The following is a 22,358-nucleotide window of genomic DNA, read 5'->3' as shown; positions in this document are numbered from 1 at the left end:
GCTCTGTATGATCTTTACTATAAGGGTGGTGAGGCACTGGAACAGGTTGCCCAGAGAAGTTGTGGATGCCCCATTGCTGGAAGTGTTCAAGGCCAGGTTGAATGGGGCTTTGAGCAACCTGGTCTAGTGAAAGGTGTCTCTGCCCACGGCAGGGGGGTTAGAACTATGTGATCTTTAAGGTCCCTTCTAACCCAAACCATTCTATGATTCTATGATCCTATGATTCTATGATTCTATTTGTTTATTTCATAACTGGGACCTTAATAATTCTAATTCTAAGCTGTGTGAATCCTTTGTCAATGATGCCATATCGCCATATAATTAAAGACACTCTTACAGCAAATGAAAGATAAAGAAGTTTAAATTTAAATTTAAATATATACATTTACATATGGCACAAAATTTAGTTTTAATAATGTGTGAAGTACAAAAGAGCATATAGAACACTGCATTCATTTTCAATACACCATGGGGTATCACCCTTTCAGGGAGTTCTTAGTGTGTTTGTATGATCTAGATGGCACAGGATGCACAAATGAGTCAATTCTAAATTTACAATGACCTTTTCCTCCACTCTTAAAACTATCCTGAGACTTATGAGATAGTAAGAATTGAGTAAATCACTAGCATGAGCCTGTACATTGCCAAGAATACACAAAAGTTTAGTGAAAGTAGTTCTTAGATCTACATATTTTTGGTGATCAAGATCTCTGCAACCCAAAACTCTGTAGTACAGTAAGAGAGGATAAGTTCTACAGATAAAAATCAATACTGTGGCAGCACTCTGGTAATCTCTGTAGGGACAAGATATATGGTGCTCAGCTTCCCCAGTCAGAGTAAACTGTTATTCTGCAGGTGCTGTAGATGTCAGACATGCTGACAAACATCCTATTACTTGTGGCAGGATGGTCTCATCAGCCACTTGGAGGGAGAGGATCCCTGTCTGTAATGAAGCTTTGAAGAAACAGGCTATTTATGGACACATTTTCTAAAAAACACTCTAATAATAAACAATGCCATCTAACTGGAGCAAACTTGCCTGTTGAAACAGAAGTTCTTAATCCATTGCAAATTATTGTAGATGCATAAGCTATTTACATGGAAGTAAGAATCTGAGGAAGACAGGGATGTCACTAATGGCTCACAAACTTTGACCCAATCCATGAATCAGCAAGATAACCTCATTCAAAAAAAAATTGCATATTATCATATGCTACTTAGTAAGACTGCTCTTTTAGAGCATATTGCAAGAATGAATTCTCTTAAAAGAAATTATCTCAAAATCAACGTTAATAGTATGTGGATTCCCTATCTGTGAACTGGGGAAAGTTTTTCTGAGCAAGAATGTTCTCCTGAAGTTCCCCAGCTAAGTGCTTTGAAAGGCAATAAATCAGAAATACCATTTTATGACAACATATCAAGGTATAGTCCAATTTTATACGAAAATCTGAAGAGCTCAGCCCAATAAAACTGTATGTGAAGTTTCCCTCCATCCCTCTAATTAATTCCAATGTCTTCAGTTATGGCAACTGGAGTGAATTTTTTTGTAAAGAAGAAGAAGAGAGTTGTTAGGCCCAAACAGATACTTTGTATCTATGATAAAGTACAAAGCATAGATATCTATGCTTTGTACTGTGGGGAAAGTACATTCTTCAGAAAAAAAAAAACAAAACAAAACAAAACCCTGTAACTGGGACGCACTCTTTATTTACCAGGTCATTAAACTTAGAACTATTGCAGCCCATGGCACATCTACTATACAACAATCCACAATCACTCAGGAAAATATTGTGCAAAACTAGGTATCATTGCTGAAACAACATAAAGCCTTGCCCTCCTATAGACACTGGAGTTGAAAACTGGTGCCATTGCATCTAGCAATGTTACCATAGAACAGTGAAAGCAGCAGGAAATCCAAGGCAGTAAGTCTTATGAAAAAACCCACAGCCTGGAGAATGAATTGAAGTAGGAAGAGAGAGAGGCATGCTTGGAACACACTGGAAAGATTATACTAACAGCAAGAAAGAGATAAAGACAACGGATCAGTAAGACCTCAGAAGAACAGTCCAAAGTAACTGATTCTAAAAAGCTGAGAAACTACGTAACAGAACAACTAAAACAATGTAGAGTTACTAAGAATTACAGCATGTACTTGACAAAGAGTCAGAAGAGCACCATGAAGTTGTATTTGCAAGTCCTAAAAACCTAATAAATGACTCAGTAGGATGCTGATCAGAAGCTACAATAGTGGGACCCAGAGGAAACAAATAAACGTTAAGAGAAGAAAATCAACTCTTCAAAATAAGCAGAGCATTAACAGAAATACCTTTGAACAGGAGGAAAAGCAAGCTTAACTTAGATTTTTGTGTTGCTCAGAAAAAGGCAAATAAATGTTAGAAAAACATTTAACTAACAACGATCTTGATATGGTTGGTTAAAAACTGGAACCATGCTGCTGTCCCCATAGGAAGTTGAAATTTGTTTTCATTTTGAATTTGCATTAAAAATCTCCCCCCATCAGCACCAGAATGCAAACTTTGGAAAATGTTATGTGTCAATTTTTTTAATTTATTCATTACAATATTCCAGTACATTATGTTCTATTTTTTGTGCAAGGGCACCTCTTTAACTAGACTATCTTCTTTAAACTGCACTGAATTTTATGTTAAGAGGAAACATTGTCTTATCTTGTAAAATGCTATGTGTAAACTAACCCGATGAAAGGACACAAATTCATTGCTACAGTAAGTCAAAACTAATTTAAAATACACAGTAACAATATGTCATGAACTGTCTACCTTCTTGGAAAAGAAAATCAAACACAGACCCTAAGCATTCTGATAAATATTTTCAAATCTGAAGGGCAAAAGAGTAGGCTCCTCAATCTGATCTTAAAATCAGACCTTCAATGTACAGTTCAATTTTCAAGAGTTCTGTCATTCATAACTCCAACAAAAGTCAGGGATGAAAATCTGTGCAACTTTCAGCACATCTTAAAATCAATTCATTATTTCAGAAACCTGGAAATTATTTTTGTAATTGATTTTTTAAAGTTCACAGCTTTCAAAATGCTAGCAAGATATTTTTCTTTAGGAAGAAGTAGGAAAAAAGTTCCATTTCAGTCAGTTAGTCTGTAAAGTAAAAGCATTTTCCTTCATATCTTTTATTATCTAAAAGGATATGTGTTAACTCTAGATTCAATTATTTGGGGATAGAAGTCCCAATATCAGATTTGTGTTGATACATACTGATAAAGATGATGTAGACTTTATGTGAAAGCAACTTGAGGATACTGTAAGCCTTAAACATGTTTGATTTTAAGATTTCACATTCACAATCGTCATGGCCCTAAAGCAAATACCTATCTTTCCAAGATACATGAAGTTAAGAAAATAATCTTCCTTTGTTGCACTGCTAGACAAATCCAAGATTAATAAAAAGACAATTCATTCCCTATTGCTCATCCTGTCCGGAACTGAAAGACTTAAAGCTCCACTTCTCTTTCTTACATTGTGATTATCAATATGCCTGTCAGCGTATCTATTTACCTTCCACCCATCTGGATGTAATAGTGTGGATTTTTTTCTGGGTGAAAGCTCCAAGCCTTGTACTCATACCTCTTCATTTTGAACATAATAAAAGAATCGATTTGTCTGGGTGTGCAATTCCTTCAGTGTATTCTTGTGACTGACAACCTATCAACCTGCCCACAGAATACTACTTAAGAGTGCCTTTTCAAGTCCAGTGAACAGAGTGATAAGTTAGTACACACCAATCTCATTAAGCTCTACCCTACTAAAATCCTAAATCCATTGAGAAAGATATATTGTATAGAATGAATAGAACTTGTGTGTTATTGCAGTAGACTGCGGTTTAGTGTTTTTCACAAGTCTGAGCCTCCATACAAAACATACACTGTGCTGTTTACTAAATAGCACTGCACAGTCAGTACCAATTTTCATATTATTATGGTTAAACTTTCTTGCAATCAGCAAGATTGCTACCTTCATTTTATTACAAATATGAAGAACAATGCTTAATTAAAATTCTTGAAAAGTCAAGGGAAAAAAAATAAAAATGAAAAATTAATGGAACAGTTTTGAATAAAGAAAGCATTAAGATGCTAAGATTGTCTACTATTAGTAGTAATTTCACTTATTTTCTCTTGATGCACACTTAAATTAAATACATATTACTGAACACAAATTTGACTAGATGCATTTGTCAGACATTTTCCATATTTTAAATGCTTGTCCATATTTAAAAATGCAAAGTGATTTAATACTTTCTATAAAATTTAATGACTTTAAAGTCAAAGGTCATTCAGTGATAAATAGTCACTTCTAATTCCTATACTAAATAAAATATAACAGTTCAATTTGGAACTAAAAAAAACCCTTTCTCTTCAGAGAGAGGTCCTGCTACAGTAAAATGTTCCTCAGTGTGATAGTTTTGTACTTTTGCCTGTTTTTCCTGAATACACACCTTTAATAAGGCACTGAATCTGCTTTAAGAAAAAGTGAACTTTATTGATTTTGCAAAGAAAGTGTTTGCATCTCAACATGCAGCAAAATGACCTTTCTGTAGCTAAACATTTGCATTAATTTATGGTGAGACAAACATTTTTTCCTTAACAGTGTTAAAGAAGTCAAGAATAGTCTTCCAAAATCTTGCACAGGAAATACATGTTTTGCAATTATGAGAGCGCATATAGATTGTACATTCTTCAACTTATTGTAACTCAATAATTCAGCATTTCAACACAGAAAAATAAAATATAGGTGAAAGATTTTTTTACTTCATTTTTTTTCCTACGGGTAGGGGGTCTCTGTCCTTTATTGAGGAAGTAAATTGGTTTTACAGAAACACAAATAAAAATGCATCTCAGTACACTGCAATGTAATAAGAATACTTAACTATGACTACTATTCCATGCATAATTATTCATAGTTATGTATCTAGAATCATTACTGGAGAACAGTGGATGGAAAAGAGAAATGAGGTAGGTAGTAAAACACCTAACAAGACCAGACAAAGTACTTAGATGTACATCTGGTTTTTATGCTAAGATTCAACAATGAGTAAGTATCATGATACAACTTGAAAAATCCACTCTCAACTCATTTAGTAATGTGTGATTTTGAGTATGATTTTATGTATTTCATTAGAAAATTTATTTATAACCTGGAAATTTTAATTGAGACCTATTACTCTGAGTGGACATTTTCACAGATATTACAAATTTATATTTTTTTTCTAGTGCCCAATATATTTTCTTAACATCTCTACTCTGGTCATTTTTGTGCTGAAATGAACATACACACTGGCATGTGTTCATACATTCATGCAAATATGTATGAAATAATTTTAAGACAGATCCAAAATTCTACAGTTTGAACTGAGATAAAGAGAAAAAGCATACCTTTTCTGGATCAGTTGTTGTAATGACCCACACGCAGTGCGCATTGTCTTCATATTGGACTGGATAATTTGGTGATGTAATAATCCCACTTGGGCCACGTAAATTAGAACCACATGTTCTAGCTAAAATGATAAACAACAAATCAGATTGCTTTTGATCAGTTGCTCTTTCTAAAATAAACATTATAAAATTGCCGTAGCATTAATAACATCTTGCCGTGAGAGTATTATTATGTTGATATATTCTATAACAATCTGCCTTTGAAGATGTTTGAGCCAGTCAAAAAAATCCTGAAAAATGACCTACTGAGGAAGGAAGCTGACACTTTTCAATTAATCAGCCCAACATTTACATTACTTTATTCTTACTTTATGTAAATTAATTTCTCAGAATCATCATATCAATATTCTCTTTAGAAAGAGATTTACCCTCTCCAACTGGATGGAGGGAGCCTTCTATGTATGAATGTAAGAAGGACCAGTATGTGCTCTCCTTCATTATTTCTCCATGTTTGGGGAGGAAAAAAACATGTATCACAATGTTTGACTCTATGTAATAGCATAGCCTTAACCTAAACTTGAATTTCTGTGGTGTCTTAGCTCTTTACACCAGAGGAAATAAAATTAGAAAGAAAAATATATAAAATTGTTCTAGGCAGTAGCCCGACTTTTGTAAAGCACAGATTCAATTGTGAAACCGTCACAATCCCTCTGTCGCATTCAGCAAATCTGGATAGTTAACATTTTGAAAAGAAATTATTTTATGAATTAAGTTATTTTCCAAAGAGCATTAGAGATAGATTTTCTAAAATATTCAAACTTCTCAAAATATTTCAGTATCTCCAAGTATTTAAAAATATTTAGACATATAATTTCCAGTTATATCAAATGGAATTACAGAACTCAAACATTTAAAATTCCACTTTCAGGTTTATGGTACTACAAAACTTTGACAACATGCTAAAACAGAGAGTCTAGATCGTACGTATTTAGATATTGTATATTTTCAAATATCTGAATCTCAGAACTTATCTGCATAACTTCTGTTACCTTTTGATGTAATTTAGATTCTTCAGTACTGGCAAGAGGAATGACTACAGTCCTTAAAAACTTGGTCATTCTTTTTCTGAATATTGGATTAAAGTACCCAACATATTTCTGGTACTTTGGAAAATCTTAGTTTTCATCTTTCTCTGTGGCTGCCTCCATTCTGGAGAATGAAATACGAGCATTTCTTTAGCTCACAAACTTGCTGTGAGGAAGCCTGATCTTCTACATTAATAGAAGTGTGACTGGTACAAATATGAAATAAGGAAACTAGAGAAAAATTACTTTCAGATTTTTTTTATCCATCCACCACAATCTGCTACCAGCACTTGGACCTTTTTACTATGTTAGAGACTAGACTTTGAGAACTAACTACAGCTCCATGTCTAGATTGATTCAGCTAGAACTCAATTTTCTGTGAAAATGTTTATCTATGTTTATAATAGAAATTGTCCTAATATAGTTCCACAAATTTCACTTAAGTCTCAGACACATCACATGGAAATCTTCCATAACAATCTCAGTAGAAGCCAAACTAACCCCTCATTCACACAGGTAATTCTACCAAAGCATCACTGACAATTATTAACGAGCCGTCCGTGATTAACAAGGAAAAAAAGAACTAATCACATTTAAGTATGCCACTGTATGCTGCCTAGTGCAATACAGAAAGCTTGGCATATTGCTGCTGTATCAAGCAAAATATATTCTTTTAATTGCCAGAATAACAAGACCAGATTCATAGGATCTGAAACAGAGGACATTCTCATTCCAATAACTGGTAGAAGCACCATACCTCCAGCACTGCAGCTAGCAGGCAATTAATATTTATTAATTTATTTTCAATTCGTCCTGCACAAGGTCTGCTACAGTAGGAACTAATCCAGAGATACAACTTTGTAGCAATAAGCTTTTGAATACAGTTTGAACCTTCTCTAGCTATCCACAAAGAAGAAAGTCTAGGAAACATCTCCCTTTCAGCTCTTTTTTCAGTCAAGCTGTTATTCTCTTATCCTTCTCCTATTTGAATTTTGGAGAGAAGGAAAAAAAAAAGGAGGGAAAGAAAAAAAAAAGGCAAGCAAGAGCTACAATTGAAGTTCTGCCTAGAGGTCTGTTTAGGAGATGGAGTTACTGCAAGTCATTGCACAAAAACTGTTAGATAGCCTTGTATATCACTTACAGAAAACAGGAATGAATTGCTGTAAGGTTTTTGTTAGGAATTCAAGAAAACTGGGAACATTTAAGTTAGCACTATTCAGTTCCTGACAGCACTAACAGGCCTGACCAGCCACACCTGGGGACTCCCACCACTCCCTGCCTGTGGGTGCAGGGGATCCATTTCAGGGTGGGATTGGACTATCAGTCTCTGCCTGAGCAATCTCTCAGGAGCAGCTGCCTGCAGCATGCCTGTGCCTGCTTACAGACTTCGTTGACCTGGACCCCCGTCCAGCCTCTGATGTCTCAGCCTGGCTATGGCCTGCCCCCATCCCCAGGGAGGTGCCCAGTGTCCAAGGGTGGGGCTGCCCTTGGTCTGCCCTGCTCCCTGCATGGGTGGTGACCCTGCTGCTCCCGGGTCCCCAGGAGACCCCCAGCCCCTGCTGTGCCCTTGCAAGTAAGGTGGTTACATGGGCACTGTTGAATGTAAATAACGAAGGAACCTGCCAGCAGTAAGATGGTTCCTGTGACTATTCATCAGCTTCATAAATTCTGAACTTTAGTCCCTGTTCTGGGGTAAATGGAAAGTTCAGCTTCTTCAGTAATTCTCATAGGCTTGAAGTCATTATGTTCACAGTAGTTCCATGTAGTTTATCAGCTTTTCCATTTTAAGTTGATGATCATTTAGAAAATGTGATAAACGGTTCTTTGTACTGTGTATTTTATTATTAAATGCTTGGTATGAGCACCATGAATACTGGCATCTTGAAGGTCAATAAAGGGACTGGGAATAATAGGGACTACAAATAAAACTTGTACCGTTCACTACCCACCATCCACAAATGTGCACCACGTGCAATGTCGTAATATTGAACCAGAATTATACCCCATTCAGCCTAAACAACATTAATCTGTGTTTAGAAAAAAACAAATAACTTTTCGAGACTGGCTAACTTTACCCTCAGACTGTTGTGAAATTTGAGCTCCAGTTTTGGAAGTATGTTTGAGGAAAGTAACTTGTTTTTCCAACTGAGGTTTTAATGGAAGTATAGGACTAATTTATCCTACTTTGTTAGAAGTTTACTGGAGGGAATAAAGCATAATAGAGATATTCGCAGATAATAAATTGGAAGGAACAGCAAACAATAGTAATAACACACAGATAATTCAGCAGCAAATAGCCCCTTTCTGCTGAGCATTACTTTTACCATGCAGAGATTACTTCAGCTCATTTCTACAATATATTAGCAAACAACAATAAATTCAGGAGATGAAAAAAAAACACCAAACAAGAGCGAGCAGTGGAGTTGTGTGGACATGTTATTATGCAGCAGTGTGAGACCAGGTACTGAGAGGGTATATTTAGATTTTTCATTTAGATACACTGAGCTACAGAGACACTGAGCTCAAGAGACACTTATGAATCACAATTGCTTTGCTGCTCTGGAAAGAGTAGGAGGTATGATTTTTATTTATTTCTTTTTCACTATGTTTTAGATTGTCCAGTCTTTACATGGACGTGCCTATGTAATATTACCCATGTTACATACAGCTTGTAATAATTTATCCAAGAGCTGTCTTTATAGACTTTTTTATTAGGTCTGATTGGAGTGGAGTTAACTTTCTTCATAGCAGCTTGTATGGTGCTGTGGTTTAGATTTTTAACTAGAATAGTGCCGATAACACACCAGTGTTTTGTCTATTGCTGAGCAGTGCTTGCACAACATCAGGGCCTTCTCTGTTTCTCACACTGCCCCGGCAGCAAGTCGGCTGGGGGTGGGCACGAAGTTGGGAGGGGACACAGCTGGGACAGCTGACCCCAACTGACCAAAGGGATAACCCATACCGTATGACAACATGGTCAACAATAAAAGCTCAGGGAAAGGAGGAGGAAATGGCCATGTTCATGGTTACAGGTTTGTCTTCCCAAGTAACCATCACTTGTTCTGAGGCCCTGCTTTCCAGGAAATGGCTAAACATCTGCCCACTAATTGGAAGTAGTGAATAAATCCTTATTTTCCTTTGGTTGAGCACACAACTTTGCTTCATTTATTAAACTGTCTTGATGTCCACCCACGAGTTTTCAGCTTTTGCTCTGCCAGTTCTCTCCCCCATGCTGCTGAGGGCGAGGGAGTGAGTGTCTAGGTGGGTGTTTAGCTGCTGGCTGGGGTCAACCCACAACAACTGTTTACACTCTAATGAAGAAAGAATAATTTACAAGTATATCACATATGTAATTACACAAGTTGAAAAATCTATTCTGGCAACAGGAGAAAAATATTTTTCTTTTGGTATTACGAAATAACTGGGTAATGAAACCTTTTTTTATAAGTATATGAGTTTTATATAAGTGAGATTATGCTTTAGCTCATTCTCGAACAAGCAAAAGTTTAGGTCCAGGTGTTGCAAATCCTTCCCTTCACAGTCTCTCTATCATTTGCTGCCCTGGTAACTGGTATTTAGCATAAGATTTTGTGAGTACAAGAAGTATCTCTTTGATCTACCTCAAAATGACAAATAAAGTATATCAATCAATTTGTATAATTTCTTTTTTTTATATAATTTTTTTTTAATTTTAATTAATGGTGGTGGTTTTTCTTGTTTTTCAGTGCCTGTCCTGGCTAGGTTGTCTGGTTCTAGGAGGACATAAGGCAACCACATTTCTAGGGTTAAGACTTTCATTAACATGTACAATCCAAATGTGCAGCCCGAATTAATTTTTTTACTGAGAAAAAGGAAAAGTTCTGTACATAGATATATACTTTTTCTTTTTTCCTATATACCTCAGTTCTGGAGTACTGTGACAGCATTTACATATTTCTCTGTGCTTTTATTACAGGCAGTAGATTATAACGGAAAAACATACAAACAAAAAGCCACGTCCCCCCTCCTCCTTAAAAGCAGGGGGAAGAACTTATTCATTGGGTCAGACCATAATGAGAAAACATCTAGAAAAGAAGTCAGAAGGTTAGGTCATTTGTAAGGTTGAGCAAAATAGATGAAAAAAAAAAGGGAATTTACCGAAAAATGAGAACTATGTAAATAACTGGGACTGATAGGAACACAGTATGATTGTGAGGAGCTCATATTTAGAAATTTAATTAGAAAACTTTAACCTAAACCTAACTAAGTAGTTCTAACTAAAATGTTTAACATGACAAAAGGAAGATAAAGTGAAATGAAAACTATTGAAAAGAAATTAGCTCCCTAAATCGATACTGTTTCTGCATCATTGATTGTATGCTTCCAGCTACAGAAAGATCTTTGGATATATATAGTCATATATATATACACACACACACATACACACACACATATATATGATATATATTTTTTTTCTTTGTTTTGAACATAAGTTAATTGCATTTCTAAACAGAAATTATAAATTACTCTTCCAAACTTCAGGAAAACTTCCAAAAAATAGCACCTACCTCTGCAAATTGGCCTGTGGTCACTCCAGGCAGCCAGTGTATCTGTCACTCTCTGACAAGTGATGCTTTTAGAACCTTGCAGCACATAATTATCTTCGCAGGAGAACTGTACACTTGCACCCACCCTAGGAGAAAAATGGGAAGAAGAACGAAAGAATTAAAATATATTTTAAATATCACTCCTCCCCCAAATAAATTTAAATGTCACCAAATGACAATATTTCTAGATCCAAATGAAGAAATTAAGGTGGAAAATTGTACTTCATCATTACTATATTCATATAAAACAACTTATGCTATAGGAAACAGGTTTGCTATTTAGTTTGTCCACCTTTTAAAAAACTAAGGCCAGGAATATAAAGCAATCGTGATACTAAATTTCATCCTTTAAACTATGACTTCAATTAATGCATAGAGAGATATATTTTTTAAGAAAATATATAATCACCATTCTTTCAGGCAGCAAAATTTACTTCATGAATAATTTCAACACTCCATATTCTCTTAAATGAGAGAATAAGCAGTTAGATATGGTAATTTGTAACATGTACAACCAGGAAATATTCAGTTCAGCAAACTCTAATCATTCATTAAATATTCCTAAGCTTGTTGAAATTTTCTGTTAAAAATTATGCTTATGATAACTTTTGTTAGGACTGAAATATGACTGTTACACTTGTAACTTTGAAATGTGTCTCTTTGGATTGATTTATAACTTTTTTCTTTTTAATAAATAATTTCTTTCTGAACAATGCTGACCAATATTTATGTAGAATTAAAAAACTGCATATAGTTACTGTGTATCTCAAAGAGAGCTTTCCTAAACAGTATTTAAATTTCTGCTTCCATTTATTATTTGCGACATTCTTTGTTCCCATCATAATCAACAGGTTTTGTTGTTAGCTTTCTTGTACTTTTAAATCTGTATCTGATAATCCCATGTTGTGAATTAAGTGATCTTGATGAAGCAGATTTCTCAGTTTGGCCTTTCTAAGTCATTGAGTCCTAAACACCAGGGGACTGCTAAATGGCAGTCAGAAAGCTCAGTGGTTAAAATTGCGCTCTGGAGAATAGCAAATACAATATCTCATTCACTAATGTCCAGCTCATTCCTGTCCTTCAAGAACAAGTATTCTGTTAGTTTGTCAGAGGGTTTCACAGAGACAAACTATATTGTTTATCATTATTATGATGTACTTCTACAGTTCTTTCACAAAACTTTAGTAGGATCCTTTTTCTTTTCTTTTTTTTTTTTTTTAATTTTAAAATTTGAATATGATGCTCCAAATCTAGGAAAGGTTTAAAAACTACTTTTCTTAACACTTCTTTCTTGAGCTGTTAAATGTGAAAAAATCAGAAGGGTAGGGGAAATATTGGCTCTTTCCTTCAGCAATTCATGGGAAACGCATTAAATCCTTGAAGAGTAATATAATTTTCTAAAATTGTATTTATTTTATATTTGTCATAATCTACTATCCTTCAGAACATTCTTAAAACCCTCAGAAAAATAGACCAAGCATGATTCCAAATACATACCTCAAATTCATAAACAATTAGTTTCTCTTATTGGTAAAGAAAATATTAGGATTAATTAATCTGACATTTTAATGCTCTAAACACCTATTTTTTAAAATGCATTTTCTCAAATTTCCTAAAATTATGAGCTCTGAAATTTTTTTCTATGAAAACAGGAAAAACCCCCCCATTACCTAGTTGTGATAAATGTAAATTGAAAATTGAAGTATTTAAAAACCATATTGGATAAAGACTTTCCCAAAAGTGTAATGATGCGTGAATCAACATGAAAGCTTCAACATTTCCCTGAAGTTTGCTACTATCAAGACATGTAAGGAGAATTATGAAACTGTACACATACAAAAAACTAGAGTGAAATGAAATGTATAATTATTGGATGTCTACAATTGCAGTTTATAATTTAACATACCTGATTATTCCCCCCAAGAAAGAAAGAAGGGAAAAAAAAAGCAGGAGGAATGCAAATATTCTGACATCTGATGCAGTAAGTGAAGGATTTAATGTTTAGACTGTTTTTTCATCATTACAGCAATATAAAAAGAAAAAAAAATACTAATGGATACCTAAAATGTTACAGACTAATATAGTCTACACACTTATGATGATTCAATTTATTTCACTATTATTCTATACAGTGTATTTTTTTCCAAAGCTCTGGAAATAGCTTGTATCTAAGAACTAATAATGTGAACTTAATGTAATTTACACGGCGGATATCATCTTTTGAAACGTTTGATCACAAACTAAGTGACACAAAATAAATATGCTGACTACAACATATTAAAAACAAACAAAAAATCTAGCAAAAATGCCAAATTAAAGAGAAAGGTAAGGAACATGAAGTACTCAAAAGCTCCTGATTGTTAGAATTCAAGGTGGAGAGAAACCTGAATACCATATCAGTTAAGATCCATCCTTTTTGAAGCACCTGTTGTGCGGAATCAGGTTTATGCCATGAGTCTGACAACCGATACTTTCAAGAAAATAATTTTAATGTCATTTTAATTCTTTTGAGGCTTACAAAAAAAAGTAAAAAGGTATTGAAAAGTTCTACATATTGCCAAATGGATGTACAGACTGTCACACTATAATATTGTATTGGGTTTGTGTGGCAAGGTTTTGGTAGTGGGGAGGCTACAGGGGTGGCTTCTGTGAGAAGCTGCTAGAAGCTTCCCTATGGCCAGTAGAGCCAGTGCCAGCTGGCTCCAAGATGGACCTGACACTGGCCAAGGCTGAGCCAATCAGCAATGGTAGTAGCACCTCTGAGATAACATAGTTAAGAAAGGGGGTAAAAACTGCTGCAGAATAGCAACGAGACAGAGGAGTGAGAATATGTGAGAGAAACAGCTCTGCAGACACCACAGTCAGTGAAGAAGGAGGGGGAGGAGGTGCTCCAGGTGCCAGAGCAGAGATTCCCCTTGCAGCCCCTGGTGAAGACCATGGTGAGGCAGGTTGTACCCCTGCAGCCCATGGAGGTTAACAGTGGAGCAGATATGTACCTGCAGCCCATGGAGGACCCCATGCTGAAGCAGGTGGATGCCTGAAGGAGGTTGTGACCCCATGGGAAGCTCACCCTGGAGCAGGCTCCTGGCAGGACCTGTGGACCCATGGAGAGAGGAGCCCATGCTGGAGCAGGTTTGCTGGCAGGACTTGTGACCCCATGGGGGACCCACACTGGAGCAGTCTCTTCCTGAAGGACTGCACCCCGTGGAAGGGCCCCACGCTGAAGGAGTTTGTGAAGAACTGCAGCCAGTGGGAAAGACTCACACTGGAGAAGTTCGTGGAGGACTGTCTCCCGTGGAGGGACCCCACACTGGAGCAGAGGAAGAGTGTGAGGAGGAATGAGCAGCAGAGACAACATGTGATGAACTGATTGCAACCCCATTCCCTGTCCCCCTGTGCTGCTTTGTGGGAGGAGACAGAGAAAATCGGAAGTGAAGTTGAGCTCGGGAAGAAGGGAAGAGTGAGGGGAAGGTGTTTTAAGATTTAGTTTTTGTTTTTCTCGTTACCTTACTCTGATTGCATTGGTAATAAAATAAGCTAATTTCCCCAAGTTGAGTGTGTTTTGCCCATGATGGTAACTGGTGAGTGATCTCTCCCTGTCCTTATCACGACCCACGAGCCTTTCATTATATTTTCTCTCCCCTGTCCAGCGGAGGAGGGGGAGTGATAGAGCAGCTTGGGTGGGTACCTGGCATCCAGCCAAGTTTAACCCACCACATAATTATATGTATGTATCTATCTATATATATAGTTGTTATATAATACGTACATTGCAGATATCTGAATCAAACCATATAACTTTAGATGTTTAAGAGATCATTGGATACTGAGAAATCTTAGGTGAGCTGAGTCACTAGGGTATTTTCTGTGTCCAGACAATCACATCTATCTAAATAAGTATCTTAGAGGAGGGGACGCACCTGGGCCACACAGTCTACAATAAAAGTCCTTATCCTCTAAGCATCGTCCAGATTTATGAGTTTCTCCATTGATTCTGCTTGACATTTTTCCATTAAAAAGGTGGCATTCTCTTAAAGTCATATTTAACTTATATGACCTGTGATTTCAAAGGAAATTATTACTTCACTTAATTTCTGATTGTTAACAATGAATGTTTTTAACTTTTTTCCACATCTTTACCTCCCTAGTCATTGAGCAAATCTGTGGGCACTGGAAGTGTTTTGTTTTGTTAATTCTCTATGTAAACTTTCAACAGGGGGAAGAAATCAATTTATTCTTTTTTCTTTCTCTATTTTCAATTTGAACTGTATCAAAGCAAAATCTCTGCTTTTATAAAGAAGGCTAGAATTTGAATAAAAAAGCCATTTTAAAAAGAAAAAAATTATGTAAGAAATGTTAAGCATAAGAAAGTTCATTTAATTTTAAAAATCTGTTTTGAAAATTTAAAAGATATTTTTGTTACAAGTCTCAATGGAATTGTGGAAAATGATTGTATTTTCACAGTACCACACATACCATATGATATTTAAGGAGAGCTGAAATATTATTGTTTATAATTTTATATTTCATTTAAACAATCTACTGTTTTGAGATTTCACATAAAAATAGAATGTGTTATTGACCCCCAAATTGTATTGATTATGTTTTCATTTATCTAGCAAAGTCTGAGTTGCCATTTCTCTCTCAAAATGAATCCAAATATCCACTGGATTTTTTTGAAATCACTGAAAATCACCTCCCCTACTTCCTTAGCTGAACACAGTAAAAGCATGGCAGGAGGACAGAATGAAAAGGTTAAGATTTCAATACCTTTTTGTTTGACTTATGATATTAGAATGAATGCCATTATTATGCTGAAAACAATGAAACCCTTTTCAAAGAACTTGTCATCACTGAATCAGTTGGGTCTCAGGTTGTCTTGAAAATAAACCCTCTGCCTTTCCATCAATCCCACTCACAACACGTCTTCCGGTAGAGTGGAAAAGATTTTGAATAATGTGCATTTTCACATGTTTTAGTTCAGATTAATATCCACAGTTGTCATTCTCCTGACAGGAACAATAGATACTTCTGGTGTCTATACTTGCCTCTTAGAAAAGAAAAAACATTGCCTGTCTTTTACTCCCCACAGTATTTTCACTACATTGGAGAAATACAAGCAACAGCAAATATTATTTTCCCTTCTCTTATGGAAGAGCTTGATTTGTCAGTTTAGAGAAAGAAAAACTAAATTCTAACCAAATTCTCTATTTAAATGTCAAGCTAGATATAGATCGACAAACTTTAAGAAAGCTAAGTTATGTTTTAAATAGATATAAAAAAAAGTTTACAGTACACGAAAAACAGTTGCTGTTGCATAATCTGTTTTCAGATAACAAGTAAGGTTTAGGAGGAAAATAAAATTTTATTGTTTCTCTCAAATAATGTTCAGAATTGGAGGCCCAAAACATGCACACAACTAATAAGTGATCAAAGTATATTAACATGTTTTATTTATCATACCTTATATGATGTTGTTTGTGCCTATTTTTAACAGCTTATGCATTCATTTATCCCCATAAACAGTAAGATACATTAGGTGAAATGAAAATATTATCAGAGGCTGAATAGGGTAAAGGAAGGAGGGGAATAGCCTTGCTCTGTCAATTGAGTAAGCATTGCTCATAAGTAAGCTCCAGACATTTAAGATGATACTTTCAACCCACATTCATTCATAAGAGACTGTGTTCAATATATAGTTGTGTATGTTTTGCAAGGTTCCTTGACATTAGATTTCCTCAGATATCTTAAAATATACTTTGAGCTTTAAGGTTTTTTTGGGTTTTCCCACTTCTTGATATTTTCATGCACTGCTGGGAATTTTATTGTTCGCCTCTTCCATGTTGGGGCTCACACATTTGGATCTTTGGACCTGTTTCACCAAAATTATTTTAGATCCCTTTCTCTTTCAAATTACAGACTACAGTCTAGAGGGGAAAAGAAGTAATTGTCTCTCTTACCCTCTTCCAGCTTAACAGTGATCTTAGACCTGCCCATCAAAGTGCATGTGCTGTTGTTTCTTAACAATTGTTCATGTACCACTGACTTGGACCATAACTAGATGAGAGTCTGCTCGGCCTACAGTGTATCATGAACACATAAAATCTGTACAAGATTCATAGATTCTCAGAATAAATTAGATTGGATGAGGACGTCACCTATTCCAATGCCCCACTCCAAGCAAGTCCAGTTGGAACAGAAGGCTCAGGGCCTTGTTCAGGTGAGCTCTGAATGCCTCTCTGGATGGAGATTCCACAAACTCTCTGGGAAACTTGCTCCAGTATTTGACCACCCTCATAGTAAAAACATTATTATTTTTTTTTAAATCCTGAATCTAGTAGTAATTTACCATGTTCCAACTTATGTCCATTGCTTCTAGTCCTGTCACTGTCCACCTCTGAGAAGAGTCTGGCTTTCTCTTCTCTAGACTCTCCTGTTTAGTAGCTGTAGACAGCCACAAGGTGCTTCAGATTCTCTTAAGGCTGAGCGAACCTAGAACTCAGCCTCTTCTTATATGTCTGTGCTCAGGCTCCCTCACCACCCCAATCTTCTGAACTTACTCTGGTATCTGCAGTTAAAGTAGTAAGAAAGGCACCTTCAGGTGTGAATTAATGCTATTTTCCATTAAACATTAGCTCTTTCCAGAGATGCTTTTCTCTCTCCACTAATAACAGAGTGATCCTAGATGCTGCCCTTAATTCTTTCAACTAAGTATTTGATTTGGAGGAATTCAGAAGAAGTATGCTCTGCACCCTTTATGGCTATGAGGAGAGACTCAAGTGGAGGAGGGAAACTGAGGCATACCTGCACAAATAAAGTAAAATACTCTCCAAAACAACAGTGAAATTATACAGGTATCTCTCAGATGAACACATGCAGACACTTTAATACATCTTAAGAAAGAATTATATTTTAGTATCCCATTTTTACCTAGCCTTCTACCAGCTGATGTTTCTCTCTTCAATACATCAAGCGTTAATAAAGACCTAGATAAAAATTACGTTTGTTTTCCTAAAACAGCAGACCTTTGGGCAGCAAGTGCATGCTATATTTTTGTATCATACAATTTTGCTTGCAGCAGCTGTACTTGCCAAGCTGAATCTGAATATATAGAACTGGATAACAGCAAACATTTTCTGGACAGCTTGTCTCTCTCTAGCCTATTTATTGAAAAGCTTATTTCACTTCATTATTTTTTAAAACATATTTAACTGCTGCCCAGTTGCTAATGAAATCATGACTTTGCATATAACTGATTCTCTTAATGTTGTAGTTGTTTATGAGTTCTCAGACTCCTTTGAGGGTAAATAGAGAAAAATCAAAAAAAGAGTAGGTCAGTCAGAAATAGGATAGATTTTTAAAATTATTTTTCCTGTCAGTTATGCCCTAGCTTGGCAGAGCCTTGATTCAGGAGCCAGGTTTGATTAACCTTGCACAATTCCTTCTAATTCCTATGAAATTTTCCTTTCCATTTACTCTTAGGTCTGGCTGTCCATTCCCTGCTGAGCAATTTATAAATCTCTGCATGAGCTGGAGGCTCCCATCTCCTTCCTTTGACCCTCTTCTCTGCCAGACCTTGAAGTCTCTTCCTTTTTACCCCAACAGGGAAAGAGCAACCTTCCTCCTTTTTCCATAGGTGTCCATTTGACCTCCTCTTCTTTTTTTAATGAATATAACAGAAGATGAAAACAAAAAAACCCAAGGAGATGGCATTCATCACAGCCTCAGACACTGAATTTTCCATGTTTCCCAAGCTTTTTAACAACATTTATATAGTGGGAAAACAGACAGTTCTCTCTTTCTTCCTCTGTGCTGTCCAGAGATTTCTGCCTTACCTACACAGACAAGATTATTAAGTTCTAAAATTCCTATTTAAAATGCATTGATTTAAAAAAGAAACAAATAAAAACAAGTCAAGATATGCAATGGACTGGAGCTATTTTGACAAAGACTCAACACATTTAAAACTAGGGAAACAATAGATATCTGTAGTTGCATCCTCTGTATATATGTAACAGGAAATACCTTTCTCTTGGTCATATAGAAAACCAAATGTGCCTACCTGAAGTCAGAGCCCACCCTTTTCCCATTTTCAGGAATTCCAGGATCAGGACATGTATCAGATGCCATTGCATCCCCACCCTGGGTCACTGCAAAGTAAAGGAAAAAAAAATTTAGACATGCAGCTGTAAAGATGACTCTTCACTTTTCCCATACATTGACTTCCATGGCCTGAATTGAACCATATACATATTCATAATTTTTTTTCTTGAAACAGTATAAATTATGACCAAAAAAAAAGCCCCATATAAGTGATTTCCTGGGTGTATTGTTTATTTTCTTTGGATATGATAAAAAAAACATGGTTTGCTTCTGTGGGAAAATAAATGATTCTTTTCCATGATCAGTCATCTTTTTATGGATATACTAGGATCCATGGCTTTTCTCAGACAGGGAAAACAACATTTTGTGAAGTGACCTTCTGAAATATTCACAACACAGCACTGTAAGATTAAGATAGTATATGAAAATAAATTTATGCTCATTTTATGCTTTTGTCCATAATGACTTGAAATAGACAAAAGCCAAGAACCCAACTGCAACACAGAAATATTTTTATGAAGATAAAGTTCATCTCAAAAATATAGAGAAAACCCCACAGAGCAATGTATTTGTAACCAGCTGAATGTGTGCTCATGCAAACGAGGCTCAAAATCTCTATTTTGTGTTTTCAGGTAGGAATAGAAAAAGAAGATATCCTATACTGTTCCATTCCTTTTGTCCTCCATTCTTTCTCCCTCCAGACTGTCAGATATTTAAATAACACTAGGTATATAAATATATAAACTTATAGTCCTTTCAAAACTTTAAAAAATTTGAACATTCAACTTTAACTTTTTTCTTCTTCATTTATAAAAAGGTATTTAAGGTATATATGGAATTCAAAGTAATTAATCATAAAGAAAAGATATAAAGTAACAGCACCACACTGTGAATATACAGAAAACCTGAATACACGTGCTTTCTATCCTGCATATATGCACACGTGTGCCCATGCATGGTTACACTCCTCCTGTCTTTCTGTTTCCTCCACAGAAGAACAGAGCAAGTGGAAATTTGTGGATCACAATTTTTCATCTTAAAAAATTTTTGGGAAACCTTTAAGGACAGGGTAGAACGTTCTTCCTGAACAAAAAAAAGTTAGTTGGAACATTTTAGCTGCACAAAATAAATTACACAAGCCTGAGTGGGTTACAGATGACGGCATTACAGCTGAAAGGTGATGAGAGATTAGATGTAAAAAGCGGCTGGTTTTCCCACACGGTGATATGCTTTCAAATTGAATACAGTGGCAAAAAGAGTGGTGACAAGCAGGATACATACAATCAGATGGTAAGACGTATAAATCTTCATGTTTGTTTTGTAAGCACCAGGGACAATTAATTTACATAGAAATCCAAAGTTTTACAAGAGAAAATGTAAAGAAATTAAAAACTGCATTACAGCTCTACAAAAATATAACTAAGACAAAGCACTTGTAAGTATCAAAATGCTTCACCTGTGCATTCTTCTAGATTCTAGATTCTTAGAATTCTAGAAGAATTCTAGATTCTTCTTAGAGTAGAGAAACTGCAACAATTACAGTATATTTCAACATTTGTCTACATTATTTTATTTTATTTTATTTTGGCATATAGATTGTTTTAAAAATATAGGAAAGGAAAGGAATTATCTCTTTCTCAACATCTTTTTAACACTACTTACTGTATTGTTTACTATTTGTCCCAGAAATCTTTCTTTAAACCAGGTGAAGAAATATTATTATAATCTCAGAAATGTTTTGGAAAAACAATGAAAAATATGTTTTACTTAAAAATTAATTTTCTGATAAATACAAAAAAAACCCCAAGCATGAGTAAAAATCCAGTTCAGCTGAACAAAAGTATAGCATCTGGAATTCACCATCTTGAAAGCACTTCAGACCAAGAGCCCAATCCTGCTAATTTCACTAATATTACTTAGACTGATAAAGATTTTTGTGTGTGTGAATAAAGGCTTTCAGAACAAGTCTATACTACCTAGTAAACATGCATTTTACTCTGAGAATTTAATTTTGTACTTTCTTGGGAAGTGTCAGCATTGAAATGCTGTTATAGTAAAAAACTGTGCTAGAAAAGCAGCCTGCTTGTACACTGATGTTCCTTAAAATAAATAATTTTCCTCCTAATATTTCTTCCATTTTTTCAGAAAAAAAAAAATCAAATATTTACTACTTTTAGCACAGAAGTGTAGCTATGTTAGTGGAAGTGAGGTTCAATTTTGACTACTGAATCACCAAAATACGAAAATAAGAAATACGACTGATATGGTTATTCAACATATCAAGTTTACTAAACTTGAACCTTATAGTAACAACTGTAATACAAGGTTGCTATCATGTTTTAAGTACAAAGACATTGCAGTGAAGCTACCTGCTTTTACAGACATATGTACAAAATGCGTATTTTGTTTGGGACACCAGTAAATGTTGACTGAGACCTTACTCATAGCACAGAATGAAGTGATCTCCCCAGATGGATGATGACCTTTGCAAAATTTTCTTCTCAGCCACTACCTTCCTCTGTCAACACACTCTCACACCAATATCAGGGAAAGGTGATTCAGGCTATCGTTTACCCAGAGAAATACTGTCTCTTGAAATGGAGCAGGTATCATATGTCTGGAACTCAGCACATCTTGCTGGATGTCTATAGGCCTTGTTAAACATGGCCCAGGTTTTAGCTTTTACTTTCCCCAATGAACTGTCAAGTGTGTTTCAACAGATGGTGGTTGCACGACATGCTGTCATAACAAGATAAATCCAATTCCCTGTAAAATAAGTCTGTCTGATTTTATCTTTCCAGATGGGAAAAAAGGAACAAATTTCTCAAATTAGTGAAACCATTTATTACTTTTAGTGGTTCAGAGACGCCAGGGACTTCAGTGCATTTATAAATATATGTATATACTTTAAAATGTTAATATGCTTAAAACCTTTACCTGCCAGTATTTTGGAATTTACCTGAAAGTTAGATTCAAGTTTTTAAGATTTTTTTTTAGTTCCAATATTTGTTAGCATTCAGACTGAAAACAGATGAAAAGATGCCCAAGTGAATCCCTGTCAGAGACCTTTATCTTCCTCTGTTTCAGTCCTGTCAGATTTCCCCTTTATCCACAGCTATGAAGTATTATCCACTGTTGCTGAGATCCATAACATGTGTGAGG

General features: G+C 35.5%; 1 protein-coding gene across 2 annotated transcripts in view; it reads right to left on the bottom strand.

Moving 5' to 3' along the window:
- CSMD1 (CUB and Sushi multiple domains 1) overlaps positions 1-22,358 on the bottom strand; it is a 1,270,279-nt gene that overhangs the window by 417,065 nt on the left and 830,856 nt on the right. For both annotated transcript variants that reach the window (XM_087775441.1, XM_087775442.1), the window contains exons 8-10: positions 19,156-19,243; positions 11,055-11,179; positions 5,423-5,544 (exon numbers count right to left, since the gene is read on the bottom strand). In XM_087775441.1, the coding sequence (XP_087631567.1) occupies positions 5,423-5,544; positions 11,055-11,179; positions 19,156-19,243 (335 nt within the window). The remainder of the gene's footprint in view (positions 1-5,422; positions 5,545-11,054; positions 11,180-19,155; positions 19,244-22,358) is intronic.

The sequence above is a fragment of the Nipponia nippon genome, unplaced genomic scaffold (assembly GCF_047370975.1).
Source record: "Nipponia nippon isolate SJK-2023a ecotype South Korea unplaced genomic scaffold, ASM4737097v1 scaffold_4, whole genome shotgun sequence".
Lineage (NCBI taxonomy): Eukaryota > Metazoa > Chordata > Aves > Pelecaniformes > Threskiornithidae > Nipponia > Nipponia nippon.
Note: the sequence above shows the minus strand (reverse complement) of the source record. Positions and strands in the feature narration are given on the sequence as shown.